General features: G+C 46.6%; 1 protein-coding gene across 2 annotated transcripts in view; it reads left to right on the top strand.

Annotated features, from left to right (window-relative positions):
• Positions 1-27,947, top strand: part of EEPD1 (endonuclease/exonuclease/phosphatase family domain containing 1) — a 122,956-nt gene that overhangs the window by 87,316 nt on the left and 7,693 nt on the right. Inside the window, exons 4-6 of one of the 2 annotated variants that reach the window (XM_052638465.1) lie at positions 20,430-20,540; positions 23,340-23,474; positions 25,661-25,799. In XM_052638465.1, the coding sequence (XP_052494425.1) occupies positions 20,430-20,540; positions 23,340-23,474; positions 25,661-25,799 (385 nt within the window). The remainder of the gene's footprint in view (positions 1-20,429; positions 20,541-23,339; positions 23,475-25,660; positions 25,800-27,947) is intronic. The other variant, XM_052638466.1, reaches the window with a different exon arrangement.

Below are 27,947 nucleotides of genomic sequence, written 5' to 3'. Positions count from 1 at the left end.
ATCAAATCTCCTGTACTGCAAGAGGATTCTTTATGGCTAAACCACCAAGGAAGCCCATGCATGCATGCATACTCGGTCGCTTCAGTTGTGTCCGACTCTTTGCAACCCCAGGGACTGTAGTTTACCAGAATACTTTGACCATGAGATTTTTCAGGCAAGAATACTGGTGGGTTACCATGCCTGCTAGGGGATCTTCCCAACCCAGGGACTGAACCTCTGTCTCTTGCATTGCAGGTGGATTCTTTATCACTGAGCCACCAGGGAAGCCTAGAGAAGCCCATAGTCAGAGCTTAGTTTGAATGCCATCTTGAATAATCAGTATTCATGTATTTGTTAGATTTTTTAAGTGAGTTGAGCCAATCAGTGCCTAATTATGGTTAAACTCTTTGTACTCATGTTCCTGGCTAAATCCCTTCCAGCAGACAGCTTGCTACTTCCTTGAAGGGCTAATGAGCAGAAATGGGGGCCCCTGTGGAGCTCAGCCTCCCCCTGTTCACTGCTTGGAGTTTAGCTCAGGCCCGCAGGGGCCACCGCAACCAGCTGCTCACCAGCTCCACTTTGCAGACTGCACACTTGGGTCCTGACCCCATTCGCGAAAGGGCTCTTGGCTGGAATCCCCTGCAGGCCCCTCAGCTGCCAGAAAATGGAGCATCTTGGTGAATTACGGGCCAGGCTTCACAGTTCAATGAATTTATTTTCTTTATTCTTATTCTTTTAAATTTTCTCCTATTCTTTTAAAACCATCACAATATACCATGTATATTTAGGGGCTCCCACTACCTTTCTCTTATTATGAAAAGCATTTATTTGAAGTGAGCAAAAAGTAAAGTTCACAAATAGGACTTTTGAATTGCTTTTAGCTTTATTAGCTTTCAAAGATAATTAAAGTAAACAATGAGGGATCATTTTAAATGTACTATTACATTGGTAAAGGTATTTAAACAATAATATGTAATACTGAAGTTGTGATAGCACCAGCCTCCCCATTCATTGAGGAGGGTGGTGATAAGGCATTGTCCTTTTGTAAGCTCTGGGGCAGTGTATTTCATTGCCTTTGAGATATCCCTACGCTATGACCAAGGTAGATTCCTAGGAGTGTATCTAGAGGAAATGATCCGTAAAAATGTGGAAAAGCATTTGACAGCATGCATTATAATTATGAATCATTGCAGGCAGCTCACTGCTCAGTGGGAAGGGTGAGTTTAAACAGTCTATGGTAGGTCTGCCCGTGGACTGGTGTGTGGTGGCTATTAAAACTGATAATCATTAAGCTTTGTATAAATGTGATATAATGTTTACAAAAAGGAGGATAAGCAGTTGTGCCTGCTCTAATTACAACTATGTGAAAGTACATGTATGCGTTCTTTCCACCAATTTTTATTAAGTATTTGTGTCAGGCTTTGTGCTGAGCTAGGCTAAGAGTTGGACATGACTGAGTGACTTCACTTTCACTTTTCACTTTCATGCACTGGAGAAGGAAATGGCAGCCCACTCCAGTGTTCTTGCCTGGAGAATCCCAGGGACGGGGGAGCCTGGTAGGCTGCCATCTATGGGGTTGCACAGAGTCGGACACGACTGAAGCGACTCAGCAGCAGCAGCAGCAGCAGCAGGAGACCCATACAGCTGCTACCAAGACTATTATCTTTCCTATCTACCTGTGACTCATGTCAGCATTGAGGAAAACAGTAGCAGTTACACTCATTTCTCTACCTCAGAAATGCTGAAATATCTTCTCTCATTGCGAAATGGTAGCCTAGTGAGGAAATGTGTCTCAGAGTGGATGGCTCACCCTGCCCAGGAAGGCATAGTGTTCAAGGTCTGCAGGGAGGGTCCTTCACGTGGTAAGAGGCCAGTCAGATGTTAGATGAGACTGCATCCCATTGGCACAGAAACAGCATCCCTTGGGTTATCTTTCTGTGAGTTATGGCTTGATCCCATATTGGTTATTCTAAGGAGATTGTCTGGCTCATGGAATACCCGTGACCCCATTCTTCACTCCTTTCTTTCTAGCATCTTTTTCTTCCCTGGTAATGCGAGACATCTTTAGGCCTCCTGAAATCTGAAATGTGTTGCTACTTGTCCTACTTTTCTCTTTGCTGCTGTCCTATTTCTCTTCTTTGATGTACTCATAGTTATCTTTGTGTGTGTGTGTGTGTGTGTGTGTGTGTGTGTTTGTTTGCTGCACCCTGCAGAATGTGGGATCTTAATTCCATGACTGGGGATTGAACCTATGCTCCTTGCATTGAAAGTGCAGAGTCTTAACCACTGGGCCTCCAGGGAAGTTCCATACTCATAGTTATCCTGAATGTAAATTCCCACCGTACACAACCAGCCTCTATCCGCTTTGAGCTGTCCTTAACCCTTAAGAGCCTAGGCCCTATCCCAGTTAATCTAATAAATCATGGTTTACTCTTACCAACTTCTAACCCAAAGTATTTTTACTAAAAATGTTTTTTGCTTTCTATTAAAAATTATTGTGAGATAATTTTATATTTACTTAAAAATTATATATGCAATTACCCATTTTTTGGCATATGTACCTATTTAGGTTTCTATCAGTTCAATTGCTCAGTTGTGTCCGACTCTTTATGACCCCATGGATTGCAGCACGCCAGGCTTCCCTGTTCATCACCAACTCCCAGAGCTTGCTTGGACTCAAGTCCATCGAGTCAGTGATGCCATCCAACCATCTTATCCTCTGTTGTCCCCTTCTCCTCCTGCCTTCAATCTTTCCCGGCATCAGGGTCTTTTCTAATGAGTCAGTTCTGTTTTTATAATGCATAAATAATGATTTTGTGTTAGGAGTGGGAAAAGGAAGGAAATCATTCCTAGAGCTTGTCTTACCCAGGTGAGCTGCATGAACTGGGGAGCCTGAATCAACTGCTGTCTTTTACCTGCAATGGTTGTCCTTGGGGACACTCTCCTTGAGGGTTCCATTTCTTTGTCTTCATACTAACATCTTCCTTACTTCTTAGCCTCCTAATTGATTCTGGATTTATAGAGCAAAAGAAGAAAAATCATATAATAGCTATATGGAATGCAAACTTAGGCGGGGGCCAAAACAAGGCCTATAACAAGAGCAGAAGGATCATTTCATTCATGGCTGAAAGACAAGGGGGCCTTGAAAAATCAACCCTCTCCATGCTTTGCTAAGAATCAGTTTATCATCAACTAAAGAGAATTTTGCTGGCCTCATCTGTGGTGTCACTTGCTTTCAGCCTGACAAAGTGTTTTTGGTATTTCTTCTCAGGAAGTTCTGCCAGGAACAAATTCTCCTATTTTTTTGTTTGTTTTTAGTGTGGGAGTGTATTTCATCTTCATTTTTGAAAGCTTTTTTTCTTGATATAAGATTCTTCATTGTCAGCACTTTGAATATGTCATTCTGCTGCCTTCTGACCTTCATTGTTTCTGATGAAAAATTAGCTGCTAATCTTGTTAGAAACAGGTAGATTTTGAACACTGGCTATATTCCTGAGCACCATGTCTTAATGAAGGGGCTTCCCAGGTGGCACAAGTGATAAAGAATCCACCTACCAATTCAGGAGAGATAGGAGTCGTGGGTTCAATCTCTGGTCAGAAAGATCCCCTAGAGAAGAAAATGGCAACCTTCTTATTCTTGCCTGGAAAATCCCATGGACAGAGGAGCCCGGCAGGTTACAGTGCATGGGGTTGCAGAGAGTCAGACACGACTGAGCCCATACATGCCACATTTTATTTGGGATGGGATTACAAGTGGCTCATACTTCCTCAGTGTTCCAAAGCTCGTTCAACTTTAGTGACACACTTTCATTTGTTTGAGGAGACTTCTAAGGCATTATCTACATAAAGTCCAGCAAAACTTTTCATTTGGTTTTGGCAAAGACAGAAATGAAAGTACAGCGCATTATGATATTCTAGTAAGACCAGAGACTTCGTAGTAAGAAATATTTGAGCTTGATTCTCAAATTATAGGTTATGAAATCAATTGAGTAAGTTATAGCCATCATTTGTTTCACTATATGTATATGGATGGATGGATGGATGGATGAGTGGGTAGATAGATGAATAAATGGATAGATAGAAGGATGTATGGATAGGTAGATACAGGTATATACATACATAGTTGGCAGGAAGACAGATAGCATTATATTGGATTGCCATGTAAAATTTTATTTATTGCTATGAGTCATGGTCAGAAATACTTGAAAACTGCTGTTCTAAACCATTTTTTTGGCTTGGAAGAGGGGAAGATAGCCTGGTCTAGGATTTTTTTTCCAGCACTGGAAAGGCTCTGCTTACGCTCGGGTATATCCTATGCACTTTTCCCTCCTGCCTCATGAGTCTCTTAACTCTTTTTTGCTTTTCAACAGTAAGAAAATATGCCAACTCATTGCATCCCCCTCAAAATTGTTGCATGTAGCCATCATCTTATACAAACACTCACATAGCCATGATGACAGGATTTATATGCAATTTCCTATTTTATTTGGCCCACCCTCAAATGCTTCTGTAATCAGAAGCATGCTGAGAAATGCTAACAATGAGTTGGTACTGAGAGAACTTTCAATTCACTGTTTTAGAGAATTCTGAGATGTTTTGTGAATGATTCATTCATTCACTTCTTGAGAGCATGACTTTGATTCAGCAAAGTGTAGGCCAGTTGGGAATTTTAAATGAAACAGAAGGGCAGGCAAGTGAAACTCTTTGGTTCAGTTGCTAAAAAGATTTATGCTGGATGTTCTCAGTAGGTAAAATCATCCTGATTGAGTTGGTCATTAAGGCCAGCTTTGCCAGAATTAATTCAGTGGAGAGATCTATCAAATTGTTAACTACCCACTTAGAATGAGTACTTCCTACAGTTGATAAAATATTTTTTGTGAACCTGTGGAAGACATTGAAATGGTGAGTTTGGACCTTTAGAGATGTTGATCTATCTTTGTAGACATTCAGAACATACAGATATCCCTTATGAGAATAATCCAAGACCCTTTTCTAGATTCTAGACTTGTTTCCTCACCACACTCAGTGGTGAGTTTCTTCTCTTGCCCTAGGTCTGTCCCCACTAACCTTTGTTCATGAAATGCAGGCTTATTTTCATATGCAGAATTAATTAGGCTGGAAGAAGACAGCCAGAGGAAACAAAGCAGCTCCCCATGTATGAGTTACTCTGAAAGTACCTGCCCTCCTAGGCACTGGTTAGTGGCTTCCTACACAAGTGATCAGTCACCAGATTTCAGTGGTCTGTAGAAACACTGCTGGGTCACAGAGCATCTTCCTGATACGTCCCACTGGACCCAGAGGGACCAGAAGTACTCAGGACTGAAACAAAGTCCCTACCATTTATAAGCTGAAGGGCTGAACCTCGAAGGGAAGGTAACAATTTCTGGGGTTTTGCCTGAATTCCCAAATTTGCACCAGCTCTGAGGCTGAGTGGGGGTGGGGGTGCTAGAGCCTTCCCTCCTGCTTTTTTTTAATTATGAAATCATGAGACAGTAATTTTACATTACTGCTGATCTTCTCTATCAGACGTGCTTTGACTCACTCCCTCTTTCCATCTGGCTGAAACCTCTAGTTAGAAAATAAATTGCTGTGTATTGATTGTTCATTTTCTTCCTCATCACCCAGACATCCTTGTTATACACTTAGCTTACTTGGCTGTATTTGTGAACAAGAGAAGAAGTAACACTTATCTTTAGCCTTCATGTTAAGATGTGGCAGGGACATTTTTAAATGTCGTTTTGGTGCTTAATTTATTTAGTAACAGCACTTAATCACTTTTTATTTATGAAGAGAAAAGTGTATGTGTGTGTGTGCACTTGCACATGTGCTGTATTGATAAAAGTTCAAGCCAATTTTAATTGATATTTATAGTATGACTTTCTAGAAAAGTGAAATTTTTAAAAACTGTGAATGTGGAGAGAAAAGTTAAAACATATGCAGTTACTACCTGGTCTCTGTAATTTTTGTCTCAGTCCTTCATTTGTATGGTTACCAGAGTAACCCTCCTGAAATGCAAGTTTGACCCTTTTACTGCCCTCCTTGTAGTTGCTTCATCTGGAAGCTAAGTAGCTTCCAAATCCATTCATGGACGTGAACTTGGATCCTGGCTCAGCCATTTGCCCTATGGGTGATCTTAACCCCTCTAGCCCTATATTCCTCCTTTCTTGAGCAAGGATACTCCTCCCTTGCAGAGCCATGGTATGGTCGCATCCCATGATGTATGTGAAGAGCCAGCAGTGGTGCTTGGCATGTGGCAAGCGTGCCAGTAAAGGCATCCATCGTCGTGCCTGCAGGGCACAGCCCTAGCATCCACGTGGCCCCCATCTGGGTATAGCTTGATCTCTGTGACACTTCCCTCTGTCTTGTTAGCTGTCACTCCACCCACTTCCAGTAATTTGAAGGGAGTCTGAAAAGCCTGTGAAGGCTACATCAGGCAGTTTGGCTAATTTTAATTTCCTTTGGCCAAAAACATGATGAGAAAGGAAGTTAACTGAAAGATAGTTTGGGGGTCTGTCTCTCCATTCCTCCCGTTAGCACAGAAAATTGAGAATCAAGGAGTCTCAGAACATTCTCCAAGATGGGATGCTGTTTCATGAACTTCCGCCTATAGTTCTTGCTGCCATAAAGTGTCTGGGAGTGAAAAATTGCAGGTCTTTCTACCCCTGGCTGCCCACACAGAAAAGAACAATCAAATCTATGTGGTTTGCCCTGAAATAAAATAGGAAATATGCAGGCTTTAGTGACTAGGATTTGGCATAATGCAAATCAAAATAAAGTAAGTCGTGAATCTGTAATACTTTCACCCACAGCTTGCAAGTCTTTATGAGTATTGCTCTTGAGGATGGGAGGCTGCATAAACACCATTTAGAATGTAGCTGGAGGCTGGCATTTTATAAGAGAAAGGGCCACCAGAGCAGTCTCCCTGAGGGTTCATAAGTCCTAATTCTGTTTAATGTGACAGTTCCTAAATAACTCTGCGTTCTTCACAGAAACACATATAAGAAGTGCTGGAGCCTTGCCGTAGAATGAGTCTAAGAGAGATCTAGTCTTTAGTGTTTGTGAATTGAGAAAATGTATCCTTGGGGTTTTAAAAAATATGTAGGTGTTCGTGTGGGAGATTAGGGATGGGGTACTAATGCAAAGTGCCAGCTTTGTTCTGCCCCTCCATGATTTTCTTCGGATTTAAATACCGACGTAGTCGTTTCCCACCCTTTTATGTTGTCTTTCTCCCCTCTGCCCCTACCCTTTCTCTTGCTAATCAGTTGTGCTGTGGGATGGTTTGTTGGTGCTTAGAAACCGTCCTTCCCCCATCTATACCCATCTTATTCTTTGAGCCTGTTCACTTGAAAATGTCAAAGAGGAAAGAAGACTCGAGAAAAGAAAGAACTGTGGTTGGTTAAGTCACCATGGTTTGTCTTAGGAAATGTTAACATCTGCTTGATGAAGATGCCTTTTTGCTTTACAAGTAAAATGTTGTAATATATATGGTTGATGTTTCCTGTTGAATTTTTGGTTCAGTGTGTCAGTAGGAAGTACCAGCTGCAACTCTGTGCCAGCCACCTTCATGGTTGGCGTGTTTCTCTAGCCACGTAAAAACATTAGGGTCTGCGGAATGGCATATTGGGTGCAAGCCATGGCATGACCATCCCAGGGTTTCTGCTCTGACATGGGGTACATAACTCTGCCTGCAATTCTCTTGCACGCTTCTAAAATAGCCACAAAAATTGTCTAAAACTCTGCTATTTTCAGAACTGCTTCCACTTAGAATAATTAGTTTCAATCATTACTCACAAGTGTGGTGTCTACTTTGGGACAGAGGACTTATTTTATTTGCCCTAAAACTGTCTTTTTATTTTACCTTTTTTTAAGCTTCAGCGAGGCTTCTATAGTCCAAGAATTACCAGGCTGTGCAGGTCTTTCCCATTTGTGTTATAACCACGTGGAGAGAAGACTGGGGTAACCCTGTCTAGAGGCAACCTCCCCAGTGCAGTATTCCTGCTCCCCTACTCCCCACCTGATCCAGGGACAGCCCAACATCACAGCTGTACCTAGAACAGCACATGGCATTTGTTGAATGAGAGAATGGTTCCTCTGCTTTATCTTAGACATCTAGTCCATTGCCGAAGTCACTTTTTAAATTATTGACATAAACCATAAAATTAATCAAGAGTCCACTTGAAAGTGAACAATTCATTGACATTTAGTAGCTTCACAACTCTGTGCAGCTGCCGCCTCTGTGTAGTTCCAAGACATTTTCATCATCTAGAAAAAAATGACTGGTACCTAGGAGAGGTCAGTCCACCTCCCTCCCTCCCCTGGGCACCTGGGGACCACCAGTCTGCTTTTGTCTCTATGAGTTTGCCTGTTCTGGACATTTCATACAGTATTTGGCCTTTGGATCTGTTTACTTTCCCTCGTATGTTTTCGAGGCTCATTCACGAGGTAGCAGGTATCATTTAGGGGGTAGTTCAGTACTGTTTCAACATATGGAAATAGCACACTTGTTTATCTGTCCATCAAATGGTGGGCACTTGAGTCGTTTCTGTCTTTAGCTCTGTGAGTAGCGCTGCAGTGAACATTCACATACCCGTATTTGTTTTCATTCTTTTGATCCTAGTTGTGCTATCTTCTAGTTATCTCTCTGATTTGTCCACTGCTCTCCCATTTGCTGGGCTTTTCTGGTAGCTCAGCTGGTAAAGAATCCGCCTATAATTCAGGAGACCCTGGTTCGATTCCTGGGCTGGGAAGATCCTCTGGAGAAGAGATAGTCTACCCACTCCAGTATTCTTGGGCTTCCCTGGTTGCTCAGCTGGTAAAGAATCCGCCTGCAATGCAGAAGACCTGGGTTGGGAAGATCCCCTGGAGAAGGGAACCCACTCCAGTATTCTGGCCTGGAGAATTCCATGGACAGAGGAACCTGGCAGCAACAATCCTATGGGGTCGCAAATAGTCAGATACGACTGAGCCCCCTTTCACTTTCACTTTTCTCCTGCTGTCAGGCCACCTTCGTCTCTTGCTGCACTACTTACCTGGTCTGGCCCTTCTCCAGCCTGACTCTAGACTGCAGCCCTATGTCCTTTTCAAATGCAGATCTGTTCTTCATGCCCTTCATTGATTTTAGGAGTGCTCATAGGGTAGGAAGGAAACTCCTTTCATCCCACAGGGTCCCTGCCGTGGCCAGGTGTCTAACGATTCCTTTGGGCTCATCTCAGCCATTCTGCCCCTCCCCACCTGGGCTGCAGACACACTGATCTTTCTGTGCTATAAACTCTCCCTGCTCTGCCCCACCACAGGCCCTTGGCACATGCTACCCCTGTTGCCTAGAATGCTCGCCTCTCCTTTTTGCCTAATTAATGCCTTCTCATCCTGGAATTCCCAGCACAAGCCTCACCTCTTCAGAGAAACCTTCCCTGACTCAGTCAAACTCACCTCCACCCACACTGCTAGCATCATGGAGGCCCACAGGCTCTTAACCATTTCTCTGCAGCACAAGTTCTAGCTGCATTTTTACATTTGGATGATTATTTGATTCATAACTGCCTACAGAGACAGAACGCAACTGTACATGCAGAACTTGGGTTCTGGAGCCAGACGACCTGGATTCAGATGCTGGCTCTGTCCCTATTGGCTGTGTGACCTTGGGCAAGCTGGTTAACCTCTCTGTGCCTGTGTTTTCTCATCCATCAAACAGGGTCATAATAATGCCTACCTTAGAAGGCTGTTGCAAGAATGAAATAAATTCATATGGGTTACATATCTGGCCCTGAAATAATCTCAATAAAACTATAATATAACTTAAAAATAATTAAAAATTTTTTTTAATTAAAAAAATAAATAGCTGTACCTACACTGCTGTCCCCACACCCTCATCTCCAGACTGTAAGCTCTGAGGGGCAGGGAACCACAACTCTTTTGCTCCTATTATAGCTCCAGAGCCTACCTCAAGATACCCATGTATTTAGTGCTAGTTACATTTTTATTGAATGATTGGATGAATCCATTCTCTTCTTTCCCAGAGATGAATATTAACACTACGGTGTCCCATCCCTCCTTCTGTTTCTGAGTTTGGGTGGCTCTAGCTTCTGGCGTGCAGTGTGGCGGCGCTTGGCCACAACCCCTCCTCCTGCCCACATCCCCAGCTAGTGTGCTTGGGGAATGGTGCTGCCAGGTGTGGAGAGTCAAGGCTGAGGATCCCGTCTGTGTTGTACTGAGGGAGGGCCCAGTCTGTATGACCACCGCAGAAACAGACGGGACTTGCTGTGTGCCAAGCCCTGTGCACCCCGTTTTAGAAATATCTGACTCATGAGGCCCGAGTGATTTCTGTCCCCTTGTAATAGACGAGGAAACTGAGGCCTGATCAAGGGGGCCATTTGCCCAAAGTCTAAACTCTTGGTAAGTGGCAGAGCCAAAGTTTAGGTCCTGCCAGCCTTTCTCCAGAGTCTGTGTTCTTCAGACTCTCACCCTTAACTAATGAACGTGACCCACTTAAAAACTGAGAATGTGGGAAGGACTCCTCCATTGAAGGAGTTGGGGGTGCTGTCTCGAGTCTGGACAGTTTTGTTAAAGGCCCCACAGTGAACAGTGGCCATTCCTACTGAATTCTGGCTTGTGATCTGCTGGCCCTGTGTACCTGAGGGTCCTAACAGGTTGATGTCAGGACAAATCCTTAAAGAGACATTAAAACAAGGCTAGAGGGGGAAAAATAAAGGTGAGAATGGTTTATCTGCAGATGAAAGAAACTACCTAGGAAAACTCCCCCCTCTTCTGTCAATCAGAGATGTAAGAAACAGTCTATTGCTTCCTTTCTGATCGCGCAGTTCAGAGGCTTAATGTCTGTGGTCCTTCACTCCCTAGGCCGCTGAGCTGCCATCTGTTTATCACAAGTATGTACATGAAAAAAATAAAATAAAGCCTCCTGATTTACTTTCAAAAACAAAGACATTATGATTTTAAACTAACTTACTTGGGATCTTTTTTAGACAAGTGGATATAAGCATTGTGAGCACGTAGGGTAGAATGAGGAGCTTCCTGGGTAGCTCAGCTGGTAAAGAATCCACCTGCAATGGAGGAGACCTTGGTTCATTTCCTCGGTTGGGAGGTTCCCCTGGAGAAGCAATAGGCTACCCACTCCAGTATTCTTGGGCTTTCCTAGTGGCTCCTATGGTAAAGAATCTGCCTGCAATGTGGAGACCTGGGTTCAATCCCTGGAGGAGGGCATGGTTACACACTCTAGTATTCTTGCCTGTAAAATCCCCATGGACAGAAGAGCCTGGCAGGCTACAGTCGATGGGGTTGCAGAGTCAGATACTACTGAGCAACTAAGTACAGCACAGGGTAGGATGGTAAGGTTTTATTGCTACCATCGTAGGTGATTTTAGGTTGTTTATAATGAAATGAAATGAAATGAAACGAGCCCCTAAATAGCAGAAATTTCTCCCAGCCCATGAAACATCCACCACTAGGGGCTTAGCACGCTGTGTCCACATGACAGTGTGTTAGATGGTGCATGAAGAGAGTTTGGAAGAGTTTGTAATACTGTGGCACCATTAGAACAAAACCGTGTGTGTCTTTATGAATAATCAGCTATACCCATATTAATTAAACGCATAGGAAATATCCTAGAAGGGAATCCACCAAAAGTATTAGCAGTCATTGTCTCTGCACAGTGATATTCTGCTTAAATTTTTCTTTGTTTCTCTAATTTACAAATTGTCCTATAACGAGCTTGTGTTTGCTGATAACAGAGCATAAGCCTCAATTTAAAGAGAAGGAGGGGGAAAAGCCACAGAATTACTGATACAATCTTAACTCCCATCTCAGATTAAGAGTCTTAGCATCCAAAGAGCTTTAGAGAAGAAAAGAAGCTTTGGAAGCTTCCCTGAAGGGTGGAAACAAGGGGTGATGAGGTGATGACAAGCCCTGTGCCTCTCACTCCCCATCCTAACCTGCCTTCATCTCCAGCAATCTTCAGCTTTCTCTTAGTCTCCATTTTATAATCGCCCTTGCAAAAAAAAAAAAACTAACTGCCTTGCAAAGTACCCTTCCTCCGCCTGTGCTTATTTGTAACTGCCTTATTCAGGAAACATATGCTGAGGAGCTCCTGGGAGCGTGGAGGAGAGGCTACCAGAACCGGCAGCCACTCTGTGACAGGAGGGCGTGTGGATATCCCTCCCTTTGACTCTGAAGAAGCAGCTGGTGATGAACTGGTTATGGAGGCGGAGGGAATGCGCCCTTGTTTGCTTTGTGTCTTCCTCAGCATGATAGGAGTGTTTAAACAAGGATGAACAGTCCTCCAGAATCCTTTCGGGTCCCTAGGAAGAGCATGTTCATGGCGCTGACTGAGCAGGGGCTCGCAGGCCAAGTGATGCGAGGGCGGTAAGCCCACTGCTTCTCTGGATGGATGGAGAAGGGCGGGCCTGAGCCTTTAGGGCAGGGCCTGCCCCAGAAAGCTCTGAACGCTTGGCTGTGTGTCCTGCTGGTCCCTGGCCCCTACCAGGAGGAAGGCTGTAGTTCTGATGTGTTGATCTCCTCGGGAGGGCGGTGTCCCCATGTAACCTGGGGCATCGGTGAGGAAGCGGACAGTCGCGGTGTGGTGGTGGTGGTACGGCTTTTAGTTCCAGAGAATCCCAAATTTGGAACACACGTGGTGCATAAACACTCACATCATCTCACAGGGCAGTTGGTCTAATTTCTGTTTTCTGAGACTTCGCTCCTAAGTGAAGTGCACTTGAGCCTTCGAGTTGGCTACGCTGGACTTTATCCCACTCGCCGGCAGTGGGTGACCTTGCTGTGGTCCCTCTCTAAGCCCTGCTTTCCTCACGTGTCAGATGAGGGCATTATTAACTGCCTCGCAGGACTGTCATTGGGATCAGATGTGATAATGTGTGAGCAGTGCCTAATCGCTGCGCTTAATAAATGCTGGTCTTCATTCCTCCCCCACCCTTTCTCGGCCTCTGGCTCTCCTTTTTACAGGACTCAAAGCTAACTGGTCGGGAATTACTGGCCACCTATGTTTTCTTACAACTGATGGATGTGTCCAAACTTAAACCTATTAGAATGACTGCCTAGGAAACGTAAGCTCTTAGTTAGGCAGTTTAGCAAGGAGTCTCCAGGTGGGACTCAGGGCACATTAAGGAGGGCAGATGCTCTTTTTCAAAAGAATGAGATCTGTTCTCCATGTTTGGGAGAAAGCCTTTGGAAAGCTAACGTGATGCGCTGTCAGAGCAGTCAGCTCCTTTATGGAGTTCATGGGGCGATTACCACAGAGAAAGAGGGAGAAAGGGTTTTAATGTTTCTGAGAACTCTGTATTTCCTCTATCAGTCTTACAGTTCTCTTCCCGCACCTTCCGCTTTGCCTCTCCTCCTAGCGTTCTAGAACCATGCAGTGTTAGAACTTGAAGTGCCCTTCCAAAGCTACAAGGAAACAAGCCCAGTTCTTTCTTTCAATTTTTGAACGTGGTTGTTGTTCAGTGAGCCCCTAGGGGCAGAGGAATGGCCACGCTCCCTCCACAGACACCTGGGCCCTTGGGAAAGGCTCCCGGACGCACCCGGTGCAGCAGCAGTGTTGGGTGAGGGGCTCCGAGCAATCCTGGGGGGCCCAGACTCATGGCTGTCTGGTATACCTTGCACCTGTCTGCCCTCTGTCATACACGCCTGAGTCTGCGTTTGAGCAGAGGTGAGACTACACCTCGTCACGGCTCTGTGGGAATGATCTCTTTTCTTCCATACAGATTGGGAAAGAGGGGGAGAGACAGACTCTTTGCCCTGGCTCTGTGTCCATGTTACATTTTGCGTGTGTGCCCTGCTCTGGGGAGAGGAGGCCAGGGCCTTTAAGATGGTTAAGAACGGTTAAGGCACTTAGCACTTATTAGGACAGAGCAATAAGTGAGCGCATCGCTGCCCCATAGGCCGTATGGCCTTGCAAAGTGTCAACATCTGAAAGTCTAAATATGCCCAGAAAACTTGGTAATTGGCTTATCGTTAGAAGGCCAAGCATGATTAATACTTCCCAGGTGGTGCTAGTGGTAAAGAACATGCCTGCCAATGCAGGAGACAGACACAGGTTTGATCCCTGGGTCCGGAAGATCCCCCGGAGGAGGAAATGGCAACCCACTCCAGTATTCTTGCCTGGCGGGCTACAGTCCGTGGGGTCACAAAGGGTCAGACACAACTGGAGCAACTTACCATGCATGCAGACGTTGCTCGGCTTTTGCACGGCTTCGTGTTCTTTGAGAGAATACTGACGTTCCCGTGGTTTCACTCTCCACGTGATCACTGACAGATTACCCAGAGATCTTCAGGCTTCCAATGTTGCCCATAACATACATGCACTTGACGATCCTGGCAGAGCTAAGCCCCTGCTTACTGTTAACATTTCAACAAGAAATTGTTGTCTGTGTCCTTTGTTCTGTTTCCGGTAGTACGCAAATGAGAGAAAGTTGAGTCTCTTGACCTCACCTGGCTTAAGACAGGGCTGTTGGGATTTCCCTGGTGGTCCAGTGGCTAAGACCCCATGCTTCCAATGTAAGGGGACACAGTTCAGTCCCTCTTTGGGGAACTAGGATCCCACATGCCAAGTGGTGCAACCAAAAACATTTTTTTGTAATTAAAAAACAAATAAGACAGGGCTGCTTTCATCTATGATGGCCATTCATCCTCTCAAGGCACCTGTGCCTCTTGACCCACACACTACGTTGTGTTTCGACGAGCTGCTGCTGAGTGCACAGAGGGAATGGTGGGAACAAGTGGAAAGCTAGTGGTCAAAGAGACGTCACCTCGAGAATCAGAAGAGCACCCGAAATAGCCAGCTCAGTGAAGCAGCTTCATTTGGAACTTTGGCCTTGCGGATTCCAAATGAAAACATACCCCTACTGCCCATCCAGGAAGCAGGAGAAGGGCGACCATCTGGAGTTTGCTTTGAGAACCTGTCTGTCCTCCTGACATTCTGTCTCCAGCTGACTGTATGGTCAGCACTAGCAGTGCCTCTTTGTAACTAGCTCCCAGAGCCCCGGGTTTCATTTCACCTTAACTGGATGGGGAAGATAAAGTGACCGCAGAGCTTGGTGGTGGCTGCACAAGGCACTTAGTGAGGTTGGACCCCTTTCCCATTGTTATTTACTGGTCAGGACAAGATGAACCAAGGAGTCTTCATTTCAGGAAGGGAGAGGGGTAGAAGGGATAAACGAAGTCCAAAAGTCCACCAACCAAGAAAGAGTTTGGTGTCAAGCCTTGGAACCTCTTGTCTCTGCAGAGATGAACAGTCAGCTGGTCCAGACAGACCTGATGTGTGCAGCACATCCTAAGCACAGCCAAAGGGGTCCTGTCTTTTAGGATTTGACATTTCTGAATGCCAGCAACTTGGACGTCTTGTAGATTGGAGTTTAAAGGTCTGACTTAGGCTCCCTGTTGACAAGCTGAAGCAGAGAGTGGGGTGAATTTGGCCTTGACAGTCAAGTTCTGCATCTGAGTAGCCAACTGTGAGGCACACTGATATTACCCCCTAATTGGTCTGAAGCTCAAGAAACAAGTCCAGCCCATTTGAAGGATTCTTGTAATTTATCCTGGGACAGAAAAGCCTAAGGTGGGATCCCCAGGAGACATGCCTTTACTCATTCATTCAACAAACATCCGTTGCACGCCTGTGTATATACGGTGGCTGGGCTCTCTCTGTGCCTTTATCTCACAGGGTGATCTGCAAATGACTTCGGTCAGATGCTTACACAGGGCAGAGTGGGAGAGCTGAAATGGTATTTATTTGTTTTGAACAATACAAATTGTCTTTCCTGACCACAGGTATTAAAAATGCAAAGACCAAGTTCAAAAACAATAATTGTCTATCTTCCTCTGAACTTCTCAAGCTTTAGTTTAAAATTAGAGAACTTGAGAGTGCACAGCTTGGCCCTAACCTCAGATTCCGACTTAGTCAGGGTGGGGTGGGCAAACCTGTGGTCTAAAATGAGAGCTGGTGTAATTCTGCTGAATACAGGTGATGGGTTAGCCCCTGGGACTTTAGAAACACAGGTGGTGGGCAAGGGCCCTGTGTTGAGATTGGGCAGATCTGTGCAGTTACCTGGGAGGCTTTTTTCCAGTCATACCCACTTTCCCCCTTCCATTTCCACCCATTCTGCCCTTGGGAGCCACTTTTGCTTATATTTTCTTTCTTCTGGTGTGTGGGCGAAGCAGAAAATTTGAGAACCCGTTGTTCTTTAAAAAAAAAAAATCAACTTCAGGCAGAGTTCAGGTTGAGGGCTCTCAGAGGATGCTTTTGTTTCCCTTTGAAATGTTTGGGAGAAAGAATCTAAGGACTGGTAAAGGCCGGCTGGCCCCACCCCTTGCAGCGTGTCCAGCCCCACATGGTCCACCTCTTCTGACCAGGAGGTGGTGCATTAGGAGACAGACCTCAGTTCACACCTCCCTCTAAACCCTGTCAGCTGTGGAATCTTGCATTCAACTCACTTATGTTTGGGCCTAACATTTCTGGGCTGCACTTACCTCCTGAATGACTGGTAGTGTGATCTGTTGGTGGGATAATAGGAATGGTGTGGACCAAACAAGGGGTCTCTGGAGCAGGCTTCTCAAAGCTTGCTGAACTTGCACCCTCGGATCCTGTGCAGATTCCAGGGCACTGGTGTGGGTGGGCCTGAGAGCTTGCATTTCTAACAGACTCCAAGGTGATCTTGATGCTACTGGTCCATGGTCCACACACTGAGTAGCAAGGATTTAAAGGTGCTCTCTTCCTTTGATTTCCTGTGAACTGTCAAGCTGGTAATTTTTTTCTTGCTCTTTTTTTAAATTTCATTTTTAATTGTGGCAATTTTTTTTTTCAGTTCTAGAAATTGAAGAAAATACCTACCTGTTACCTAATGCTGATCATGAAAAATGAGATAGAATGCTTTCAGCCATAAATACTGTTCTCATTGGTCCCTTATTTTATTGTGTATGTGTGTTCAGTTGATCAGTCATGTCTGACTCTTTGCAGCCCCGTGGACTGTAGCCTGCCAGGCTTCTCTGTCCATGGAATTTTTCAGTCAAGAATACTGAAGTGGATTGCCATTTCTTCCTGCAGGCGATCTTCCCAACCCATGGATCGAACCTAGGTCTCCTGCGTCTCTTGCCTTGCAGGCAGATTTCTTTACCTCTTATATAAGGGGGAAGCCCCCCTTATATTATTAATTGTCTCCAGTAACATAAGAAATACTGAAAAAGAAGGCAGAGAGAAGGATCATAGTCTACTCTGAGGGCTGAGAGAAACATCAAGGGCAAGGCTTCAGATCTACAAAATACAGGTGACCCTTAAGGTTCAGGAATCATGGTTCCTTGTCTTCCAGAGTTTACCTGTGAGGCAAAGACTTTTAAATATAAAACAAAGAAAAGGAAAATGTATTTCCTTCATTCCATAACACCAGCTTTAAACTTGAATCAGTGTCACTTGGAAGGGATGTGAAAATGCAGCTTGCCAGGTCTGACTCAGACACTAATTTTGGTAGCATCTTAAGTTCCCGGGTGATACTGATGCTCATGCTTGAACCAGCACAAAGCTTTGTCCCCAGACCCCATCTTTGAGAGAGGCGTGCATGAAAGACAGTGTCTCTCCTGATCTGCGAGGGTCAGGATGAGCTGCCTGGCTGCCTGCAGACTGCTCTTCCCAGCACAGCAGGGCCTCACAGGCTGGAGCTCTCCAGTAGAGCTGGTTGGCTCATCACTTCAGGGGCTTTTTAAGAGCTAGAGGTTCCTGGGGTGCATCCTCAGATATGCAGGCAAGCAGCCAGGTTCAGGCCTGCCTATGTGGAGAGCAGTGAGGTACCAGATGGACACTGGAGAGCTGTTCTCCTTTTTAATGCTTCTTGGATTCAGCTCTAATGATCACTCAGCAAGTGAATGATTCCCCAGCAGGAAATTGGACCCTCTGGAAATACATTTCGTCGCTGGATTCCTAGAGTCGATAAATTCTGCATGCATTTTCCAGAGTGCTTCATTTCCTACCCAAGGGTGGCCACCAGCCAGGACCATCTGGCTATGGGGATTCATCCAGGGTGAAGTCCTCCTATTGGGAATAACACCATCCGTGGCAGTGTTGAAAGGGGAATGGATAAAAGTCACTGAGGACCAGATCCCAGAGAGAACCCTTCCCAGGCAAACTCAAAGTCAGATTAAGATCGAAGCAGTTACTTAAATAGCCTCAAGAAGAAATTCCTCCTTTTGTCTCTCATACCTGGATTTGAGGATGGTGATCGTCTCTGAAATTTCCTGGCTTACCAGCTCATGGTTATAGAGCATCACTGGGCACCATGCTCTGCCAAGCGGGCTTTCTAAAGGCACGGGGACAGTCCCTGCTCTTGTGGTGTCCACTACCGGGAAGAGGCAGACGCGTAAGCATGTAACTGTAAAAGCAGCATGATTCCTAGAACCGTGTACATCTAGAGTAGCCCTCCCAGGAGGCTCCATCCTCCTCCATAGTGCTTGTCACTAGAGAAATGATTCATCTTCTCTCTTAGAGCTCGAGCAACAGGAGAGCAAAGACCAGACCATCAGACCCTGGCCTGTCTCAGCTGCTGGATGTGAACTGCCCAGGAAGGGTATGAGAGCAGCTCTCTGCAGCCAAGGCATTCCTGGAGGAGGCTCCCAGCAGACCACTCGCTCTCTGCCCACAGCACCTGTATCTGAGGCAGATGCTTAGGGAGGAGTGGCAAATGCAGTGGTTCTCAGATCTTAGCTGGCATCTAAATCACCAAAGGGCTTGTTAAAACACATTTACTGGGCCTCACCCTAGAGTTTCTGATCCAGTAGGCCTAGGGTGGGGCCAGAGAGTTTCCTACAAGTTCCCAGGTGATGCTGATGTTCCTGGGTCCTGGACCACACTTTGAGAACCACAGGGATGGTGTGTCAGCATAGCCATCACAGCTTACCCAGTGGACAGATGGGAGGGGATTGAATGACTGAGAGGCAGAGAGACCTCTAACAAGCTATGCCAGTGAGCCAGGTGGGAGAATATGGAGCTCGAAATGGACCATAACAGTGGGATTGGAGAACAGAAAGAGGGTGCTTCTGATAGACGTGATGCTGCATGTGGCCTGGGGAGCACTAGCCTGTGGGAGGAGAGGGCAGAGTCAGAGTGGCTAGAAAGATGCTCGTGCCAGGAATTGAGATGGCGTGTTGGGGAGGGGAACGGCATGTTCTTTGGGACCTGCTGGGTTTGTACTTCTGTGGAAATCTTCTGATGGAAATGTTAAAAAGGAAGTCAAAATAGAATTCAAAACTCGAGAGAGAAATCTGAGCTGCTGGTACAGATTTGGGGGGCATTTGGGGTAGAAGTGTAAGCTGAAGCTGTGGGGCTGAGGTTATCTAAGGGTGGCTCTTTGAGGAGATGGCAGTGATGCCTCTGAAAGGAAGCCCAGAGACTGGCTGGTAGGACCAGGCAGAGAAAGGGCTGAGTAGGGTACCCAAGGTGCATGAAGTAAAGGGACAGGAGGTGTCACCCAGAAGGGGCAGTACCAGGTATCAGAGCATCTCAAACACAGCCCGAATCTGACAAATTCTGGAGACTTTTAAAAGAACCAGCCCCAAAAGATGGGGTTGTGTTTGAGGCATGACTTAGAGGAACTGGCCCATGGATTCTGAAACCTGTAGTTTTTCAACCCCTCATTTTATTAATACGTTGTCTGTATGGTTTCATTTTGCCTTGATGATAAAGTCACCTTACAGTTCTATACTGGTGAAACACACGTACACAAAAAGAAGCCCACCCTGAAAACACACATGAGGCATAGTAACCACCCATGAGAGGTCTTTCTTCTTAGAGGAAAACCAAGGTGAACAATATGGTGGTGCCTGGTGAAGGGAGGGTCAGTGGGTACTTTTTTTTTTAATGAAGTATAATTGATTCACAATATTGTATTAGTCTCAGATGTACAACGTAGTGATCCGGTAATTTTATACATTATGAAATGACCGCAACATTAAGTCTAGTGACCACCTGTCTCTATTCAAAATTATTTCACAATTATTGACTGCCTTCTGGGGGTCTGTTTTTGTGCCTCTAACGGTGGTGGGAAAGTACCATGTATCCATGTTCTTCCCTCTGCATTTGATACTGAGCTAGACTCTCCTGGGACCTTAACCACTGATGTTTCAAGGATTAAAAAGATTCTGACAACTGCTTTTGAACTATTTGTGGTGGATTGCTACAAAGAGAATGGTTTGCTCTAAGCTAAAATTCTCCAGGTGATAATTGTATATTTCACCGGTGGACAGTTTGCTTTTTAATTTTCGAGGCTTGTTTTGTCATCCTGGTCTTCCTAAACCCTGGCTTCGGAGGACACAAGGACGAGGTCTGACAAGTGTCTGAATCAAGCGGAGGAGTCAGGATCCTGCACTTTCTGGCTCCGCAGACTGCCTGCAGCAGGAACTGCTTTAGGCGGGAACTCACACCGACGTGTTCTCTGTCTTTACAGTTCTGTGTGGAGCTAAACCAGCCAATCCTGCCCAACATCCGCAAGTGGAAAGGGCCCCGGGGATGCTGGAAGGCCGTTGTTTCAGAGACGCCCTCGACTCAGCTCCAAAAGGTACCCTCATCTGCAAAACGGGGATTTTCTTTCCATTTTCTTTTTTCCAATCACAGACGTTTAAAATCTTTCCTTTGCCAACATCCTTGATGTAATGTTGTATTTCTGCCCATTTTTTTAGCTCTTTGCCATTTGTTTCAAAATGCCCTGGTTCTTATTTCCTGTTTGGATCAGGAATGGCCTGCTGCCCAGACGGAAGTGGGAGCTGGGGTGTTGGGAGGAGAGGAGAAATCCTGTCTGGAGCCAAGGCAGCAAATGGGGTATTTCTGTCCTTTGTCCTTCTAATCCCTTCTCCACGGTTCCAGCCTCTGCCAAGTTTGTAGACAGCCCATTGTCCATTGACTGAGAACTTCGGATTCACTTAATTCATACATGAAATGTTTGCTTTAGTGGTAAGAATTGTGCACATGGAAATGATCTGTGGAAACTTTCAGCAGATTTTAATTTTGAATTTTCTCTCATTAGTATTGCCCATGTGGGTTTAGGTAAGTCTCTCTATGTATTTATTTTCACTCCCACATATCATATTCAAGACCAGTTTTTACTCACTTGAAATATTCAACATCAGTAGAGTTTTAGACTTTTTAAAAAAGGCTCCTGATAGTTAATTATGAGTGGATTACAAAATTTTCCTATAAATGCAGATGTTACATTTTTATCGCTAGGTGTTGGTGCTGCGTTCATGTCAATTGTGTCTGACTCTTCGTGACCCTTGGACTATAGCCCACCAGGCTCCTCTGTCCGTGGGATCTTCCTGGCAAGAATACTGGAGTGGGTTGCCATTCCCTTCTCCAAGGGATCTTCCCAACCCAGGGATCAAACCCACGTCTCCTCTGGCTTTGCATTGGCAGGCGGTTTCTTTACCACTGAGCCATGTGGGAAGCCCGTTTGTATCTCTAGTATACCATTATAAACACACATGATATAAATACTTATCTGAGTGATATAGAGATCTGGGACTTTTAAATTGTAACATTTACTAGATTAAAAGTATCCAGTCACTTACTGACAATAAGCTTTCTTTTTAGCTCCTACTTTAAAGTGTGCTATAAATCTTATTTCTCTGGGTTTGGGGTGTAAGTGATTACTGCAGGTGGTAGCCAGGAGGCTGGAAATACAGGATAATGGGAAGGTATCTGGTCTTTACCACTCCAGCCCATGACTGTTCCTTCTCAGTCCACATAGAAATAATACTAATAGGGGACTTCCCTAGTGGTCCAGTGGTTAGAACTCTACACTCTCCCTGCCAGGGGCCCGGGTTCAATCCTGATCGGAGAACTATGTTCCCACAGGCTGCATGGTGCAGCCAAAAGTAAAATAAAAATAAAAAACAGGGTTGGGGTTTCCCTGATGGCTCATTGATAACGAATCTGCCTGCCAATGCAGGAGACGGGGTGCCATCCCTGGTCCGATAAGATCCCACATGTTGCAGAGCAACTAAGCCCACACCATGACTACTGAGTCTGTGCTCTAGAGCCCAGGAACCACAGCTACTGAGCCCACATGCAGCAACTGTTGAAGGCCCCTGGAGCCCTTGCTCTGCAACAAGAGAAGCCACCGCGATGGGAAATCCACGCACTGCAGCTAGAGAGTAGCCCCCACTTGCCACAACTAGAAAAAAGCTGGTGTAGCAAAGAAGACCCAGCATAGCCATAAATAAACCTATAAAAATAATTTTAAAATATTTTTAATGGCTCAGATGGTAAAGAATCTGCCTACAATGTGGGAGACCCTGGGTCGGGAAGATCCCCTGGAGAAGGGCGTGGCTACCCACTCCAGTATTCTTGCCAGGAGAATTCCATGGACAGAGGAGCCTGGTGAGCTATAGTCCTTGGGGTCAAAAAGAGTCGAACACAACTGAGCGACTAACACTGTCACACCTTTTTTAAAAAGGCACTTTACACGCATATATATAGGTTCACAGGACTCTTACAGTCCATTTAGCACTATTTATCTGTTCAGCAAATCATTAGAAAAGTTACTGTGTGTCAGGCACTGTGCTATATACTAGATGTTCATGGTGAGAAAACCAGACCCAGAAACCTGGCCTCTTTTCACTCTTTGCAAGCCCAGGACCTTGACTGAGCCTGACAGAGCCTGTTGGAGATTTTCAAGTCAGGTAGCCCTGCTCCAGGTTGGGTGTCAAGGCCACTGGGTAACAGTGTGTGGCTGCCTCTCAGATCTCTCAGCCTCAACCCCTTCATCTGTAAAATGGGATCAACAGCTCCTCCCTCAACTCAGAGTGGCTATAGAATTTTGAAGGATACTGTGCATTGAATGCTTGTTTAGCAGACATGGGCCAGTGTCTGGCAGGGTACCCATGAGGTGGCAGGCAGTGCTGAGCTGGAAGCTGCTCAGTAACCAAAGCCACCTCTTGGAGTTTTGTATTTGATCCTCAGCATTGCCATTTACCAACTGTGGGGTTTCAGGGAAGTTACTTAACCTCTCTGAGCAGCTGAGTCTTTACATGACAGGTGGGCATGTGAGTGGCCGTCCTATGGGATGTGATGATTAAAAACATAATTCTGTGCCTAGTCTGGGATCTCCCCCACAATGTGCCCCTGCCAAAGAAGAGCCCAGGCACCCCAGCTGTGTGAACCTCTCTGAAATTACTGGTCTGGGAAATTTGTTGTGGGGACTAGGAGGAACATGCTGTGGTTTGGGGATATGCTTTTGTCTCAGGAACAGCCCCTGGGCAGGTCACCCCCAGACCCAGTGTACAGTTCACTCCCCAGCTTGAGGCTGAACACCCCACCAGACAGACCTCTCTGCACACTAACACCTCATCTTCTCCCACAGGGTGCTGGGTTTGCGGGGTTCCTGTGGGACACGGCAGCCGGGGTGGAGCTGAGAGATGCCGCCTGGCAGGAGAGCTCGCCCGGCAACGGGCATGGGAAGCCGGTGGGCCCCAGCCCGTACCTCGCAAGGTTCAAGGTATTGCCCCTATTGCCCTGCGGGGCCACTCCTTTTGAAAAGGAGGAAAGCCCACTTTGAACTGTGAGCCAGAGAAGCTCACCTTTTTGCCTTGGTTTTATTCTCTCTCGGGGCTGGGTCAGCACACACACTTTGGCTTCCCTCAGCTGGGGAACTTCTCCAGAGCAGGAAGGAGAGGAATTTGGGGGAGATTGTAGCTCTGGTAACTTTGACTTCTGGGCGAGAAGGAGGTCAAATGGCTGTTTCCCAAACCTGATAAGCAGCAGAATCACCTGGAGAGATTTTCTTAAAATCAGGGTTTCCTGGACCCTGCCACCCGCCCCCCCACACACACAATGTCTGATTTCCAGAAGCACCTCCTGCGCTTCATCAGTGCTCTCAACGCTGGGTAAGGAAGCCGGTTGTTTGAGAATCTCTGGATTAGAGGGCAGCCAAACCGCTCTGAGGACACCCTTCTCTTACTAGGGAGAGGGGGAGCCCTCCAGGGGTCACTGGGGCTTGGAAGGGCCTCAGAAGGACCTTCTGGGTGATGGGGCCACTGACACTTCCAGACAAGCCCGCCCTCTCCAGAGTTGGGAGCAGCAGGCAGACCGACCTGAGCTGTCTCTCCGATTCCCCTGGATGCCCTGGGAAGTATTCACGCACAGCAAACAGTCAGAAACTGGGCGTCAGGAAGGAGGAAAAGGCAGCAGCCGAAACAGGTCACCAAGTCAGCAGTTGGCCTTACCCGTCAGAAGACACAGGGTCGGGCGAGAGTGGTCCTTTGTCACAGAGCCCAGCAAGCTAGCTGCTGGGCATCTGGGACACCCCCTTCTATATGCTCCAGAGCAGTTCTGGAGCCAGAGAGTTGCCGTGGACCTCAGCACGGTTTCTCTCTGGCAGCTCCGGGCTGGGGCTGCCCGTGAGCTGGCGGCTGTGCTGACTGTGGTCGGGGATCTAGCCCACACTTCCCGCATCCTCACTTGCAAAGCTGCAGAGATGCTGGGATTCCATGCATATGCACACAACCCGGGGTGTCTGTGGGTTGTGCTTCTGATACTGGTGTATCAGTCAGCCAGTGATCACCCCTGAACCCTCCTCCCCAGGTCCCTTTTCTATGGAAAGTGGCTGCACTGGCTTTGGCCAAGAAAGGCAACAGGCAGAACCAGCTAGTGTCTCAAAGAGGTGGGCTGGTTTTAAAGATCATTAAGAAATGCTCTCAGATTGTGAATTATTGGCTCAAATCCTCTGAATGAAGTGATCCCCTGCACAGGTATGAGGCTCCTGTGCTTCGTGTCACATCCTAGGCCAGGCAAGTTGTGGGGACAGAGATGTGGCTTCTCTCCCCAGGCAGGGTTTCCTTGCCCACGGCCTGAAGGTGTCTCCCTTGAGGTCCGAGCCACGGCTGCAGAGAGAGCTCTCCTGGCTGGGTGGTGGTGATGGCAAACTGGGTGCCTCTGTAAGACGAAACTGGCAGCCCCCACTTGGGGGTGCCCTCTGCACACCCCCGCTTCCTGGCCATGGTTAGTGTTTGTTGCCATAACAGAAGGGTGGGGTTGCCAGACTCAGAGCAGCTGAGCACTGCTTTGGGGCCCAGGAGACTGACTCTGACATCACGATTCTGCCGCTGCACTGGGGATGCAGGAGGGGGCATAGCCTGTGCTACCAGGGCTCAGCCAGCTTTCATTCTTCATGTTTGAAATCACTGAGCATCAGGCACCGTGATTTCTAGGGGGAAAGGGAGCACATAGCGGTGGGTGGGATGTGGGGAGGTGGGGAAGGAGGCGGGGCCCAGCTGCAAATCCTGGCGGTGGGTGGGAGGTGACAGGCTGGCCCTGTGGGGAGAGCCCCAGGTCTTCATTAACAACCAGCTGCTAGCGTCACCTCTTCCTCCTCCATAGTTGCTCAGAAGGGAAAAAAAAGCAACAAAAAATTGACATTTCTAGACATGCCTGATTTTCCAGACCCTAAGGAGGAGTAAAGGGGTGCAGTGTAGGGGATCCCCGTGACAGGACAAGAGAGGTCTTGGTCCTGCAAGGGCCTCAGGAAGCTCTTGCGACAGCTGCTTCCGCTTCCTCCAGTATGAGCTGCCTTGTGTATGTTTACCGCCGTCACTGTTTGCGAAGCTGCTTGGGGGTTGGAGGTAACGGGTGCAGGCAATAAGAGCATCTCAACCTGTCTCTGGTGCTTTGTTTCATCTTGCCCAGGTAGGAAGTCATGACTTGACGCTGGTGAACCTTCACCTGGCGACCCTGACCCTCCCGGGGGGTGAGAACCTGAGCAAGAATCACAGTGACAGCCATCGCTGGGCTAGCTTCACACAGACCTTGCAGGAAACCCTGAAAGGTAGGAACCATCTTCCTGTGCAGCTGGGCTAGCGGCTCCCACTTCTGCAGGGTAGGTGAGGGGTGCCCCTTCCCAGTGTCTCTCCCCTCCCTTAGGCTGGCTGTCCTGTGGGCAGCGATGCGTACTGAGTGATGGACAGGAAACCGCCATACCGCCTGCATCCTGGGCAGCGCAGTGCCCCGTGCACGCTCACAGCTTTATCTCTGTGGGTCTGGCATGTGGGTTCCGTGGTGGGGTTTTGTGGCTCTTCAGCCTCCCTTTGATGGACAGGATTGGGAGAAGGAGAAACTAAGTGATGCCGCCCCGTGCCCCCCGTCATGGGCTCCGCTGCCCCCCACCATGGGCTCCGCTGCCCCCCACCATGGGCTCCGCTGCCCCTCGTGTGCTCCCGTGGTGGTGTCCCCTGAAGATGTGCACCTGCTCTTCTTGGGAAAGAGAGTTGGTGACGAGGGGAGTGGGGAAGTCCTGATGAGTCCTTTCCTTCCTGGTGGATTGCAGATCTTGCTGACAGAGCCCTGAAATGACAGAAACACTGGACTTGAATCTTGGCTCCTTCAATGGTGGTAGGATGTCTGGGAGGTCACCACTCTTCAGGGGCTGACAGTGCTAACCTCACAGGGTGCCCAGGGCTGGGTGACCTTCTGATGAAGGACCCAGGATATGGTAGGGGCTCAACAGACATGAGTTGAGGGGGATTAAGAGAACACTGAAAAGGGAAGAACTTCAGAAGACAGGTGGACTCTGCTTTCCAGCTCTGCCCCCAATAATACCAAACATTTGCTGTGCGTGGCTTACAAGGAGGAAGAGTTGAAAGTTGACACGGCTGTAAAGACTGCTGCTGCTGCTGCTAAGTCACTTCAGTCGTGTCCGACTCTGTGCGATCCCATAGATGGCAGCCCACCAGGCTCCCCCGTCCCTGGGATTCTCCAGGCAAGAACACTGGAGTGGGTTGCCATTTCCTCCTCCAATGCATGAAAGTGAAAAGTGAAAGTGAAGTCGCTCAGTCGTGTCCAACTCCTAGTGACCCCATGGACTGCAGCCCACCAGGCTCCTCCGTCCATGGGATTTTCCAGGCAAGAGTACTGGAGTGGGGTGCCATTACCTTACTGGGGTGTGGTCAGTTTGGCTTGTTTTTTTCAGAGCACTGAGCTGCTCCAGGTGAGGTTTCACAGCTGGAGGCCTGCAGTTCTCTTCTGTATTCCAGAGTCTTAATCCATATTCCTAGCTTGCTAAGCCTTTTTTCCCTTGTTAAATTGGCCCCCCACAAGGTGATTTATGAAGATTTGGCTACAGAGATAGTTCAAAGATTGTTCGTTTTGAAAAGAGTTTTATCATGGTAAAATATATATGACATGAGACTTACCATCTTAACCATTTTTAAGTTACTTGTAACTTAAAGTATATTTAAGAATATTATAATATATTTTATAATAATGGTTTTAAGTATGTTTACATTATTTTATAGCCATTACCACCATCCATCACTAGAGCTTTTTCATCTTCCCAGACTGAAACTCTCTGCCCATTAAACACACATTCCCTTCCCTCCCAGACCCTGACAGTCACCTTTCTACTTTGTTTCTGTGAACTTGACCTCTCTAGGTATCTCATCTAAGTGGAACCTTACAATATTTGTCCCTTTGTGGCCAGTTTATTTCACTTATGTTATGTCTTTATGGCTTGTAGTATACATCAGAATTTCCTTTCATTTTTATGGCCAAATACTATTCCATGTATCGGTCAATGGACACTTGGGTTATTGCCATCTTTTGGCTGTTATGGATAATGCTCTTATGAACATTGAGGTACAGCTTACATTTCAAACCAGGATGTGCTGTGAACAGTGTTCTCCTTAAATTATGAGTCTTTGGGCTAAAAAAAAAGTCAGAAAGCTTTTTAAGTCAAGATACTTCATCCAAGGAGCAACCATGTGGGAGACTGTTCACCCACGGCTAGACTCTAACCCATTATGAAGGATGAGTTGACAGCTTTTGAAACTCTGGACATTTCTGTTGTTCTTGATTTCAAACTTTGGCTTTATATGGAAGGAGGAAGGGAATGTGCCAGTCCCTTACTTCTCTGATAACCATAGGCCCTGCTATCTTTTCGGATAATTCTGGTAGGGATCAGGTATTTGTCAGAACACCT

This window comes from Budorcas taxicolor, chromosome 4 (genome assembly GCF_023091745.1).
Source record: "Budorcas taxicolor isolate Tak-1 chromosome 4, Takin1.1, whole genome shotgun sequence".
Lineage (NCBI taxonomy): Eukaryota > Metazoa > Chordata > Mammalia > Artiodactyla > Bovidae > Budorcas > Budorcas taxicolor.
Note: the sequence above shows the minus strand (reverse complement) of the source record. Positions and strands in the feature narration are given on the sequence as shown.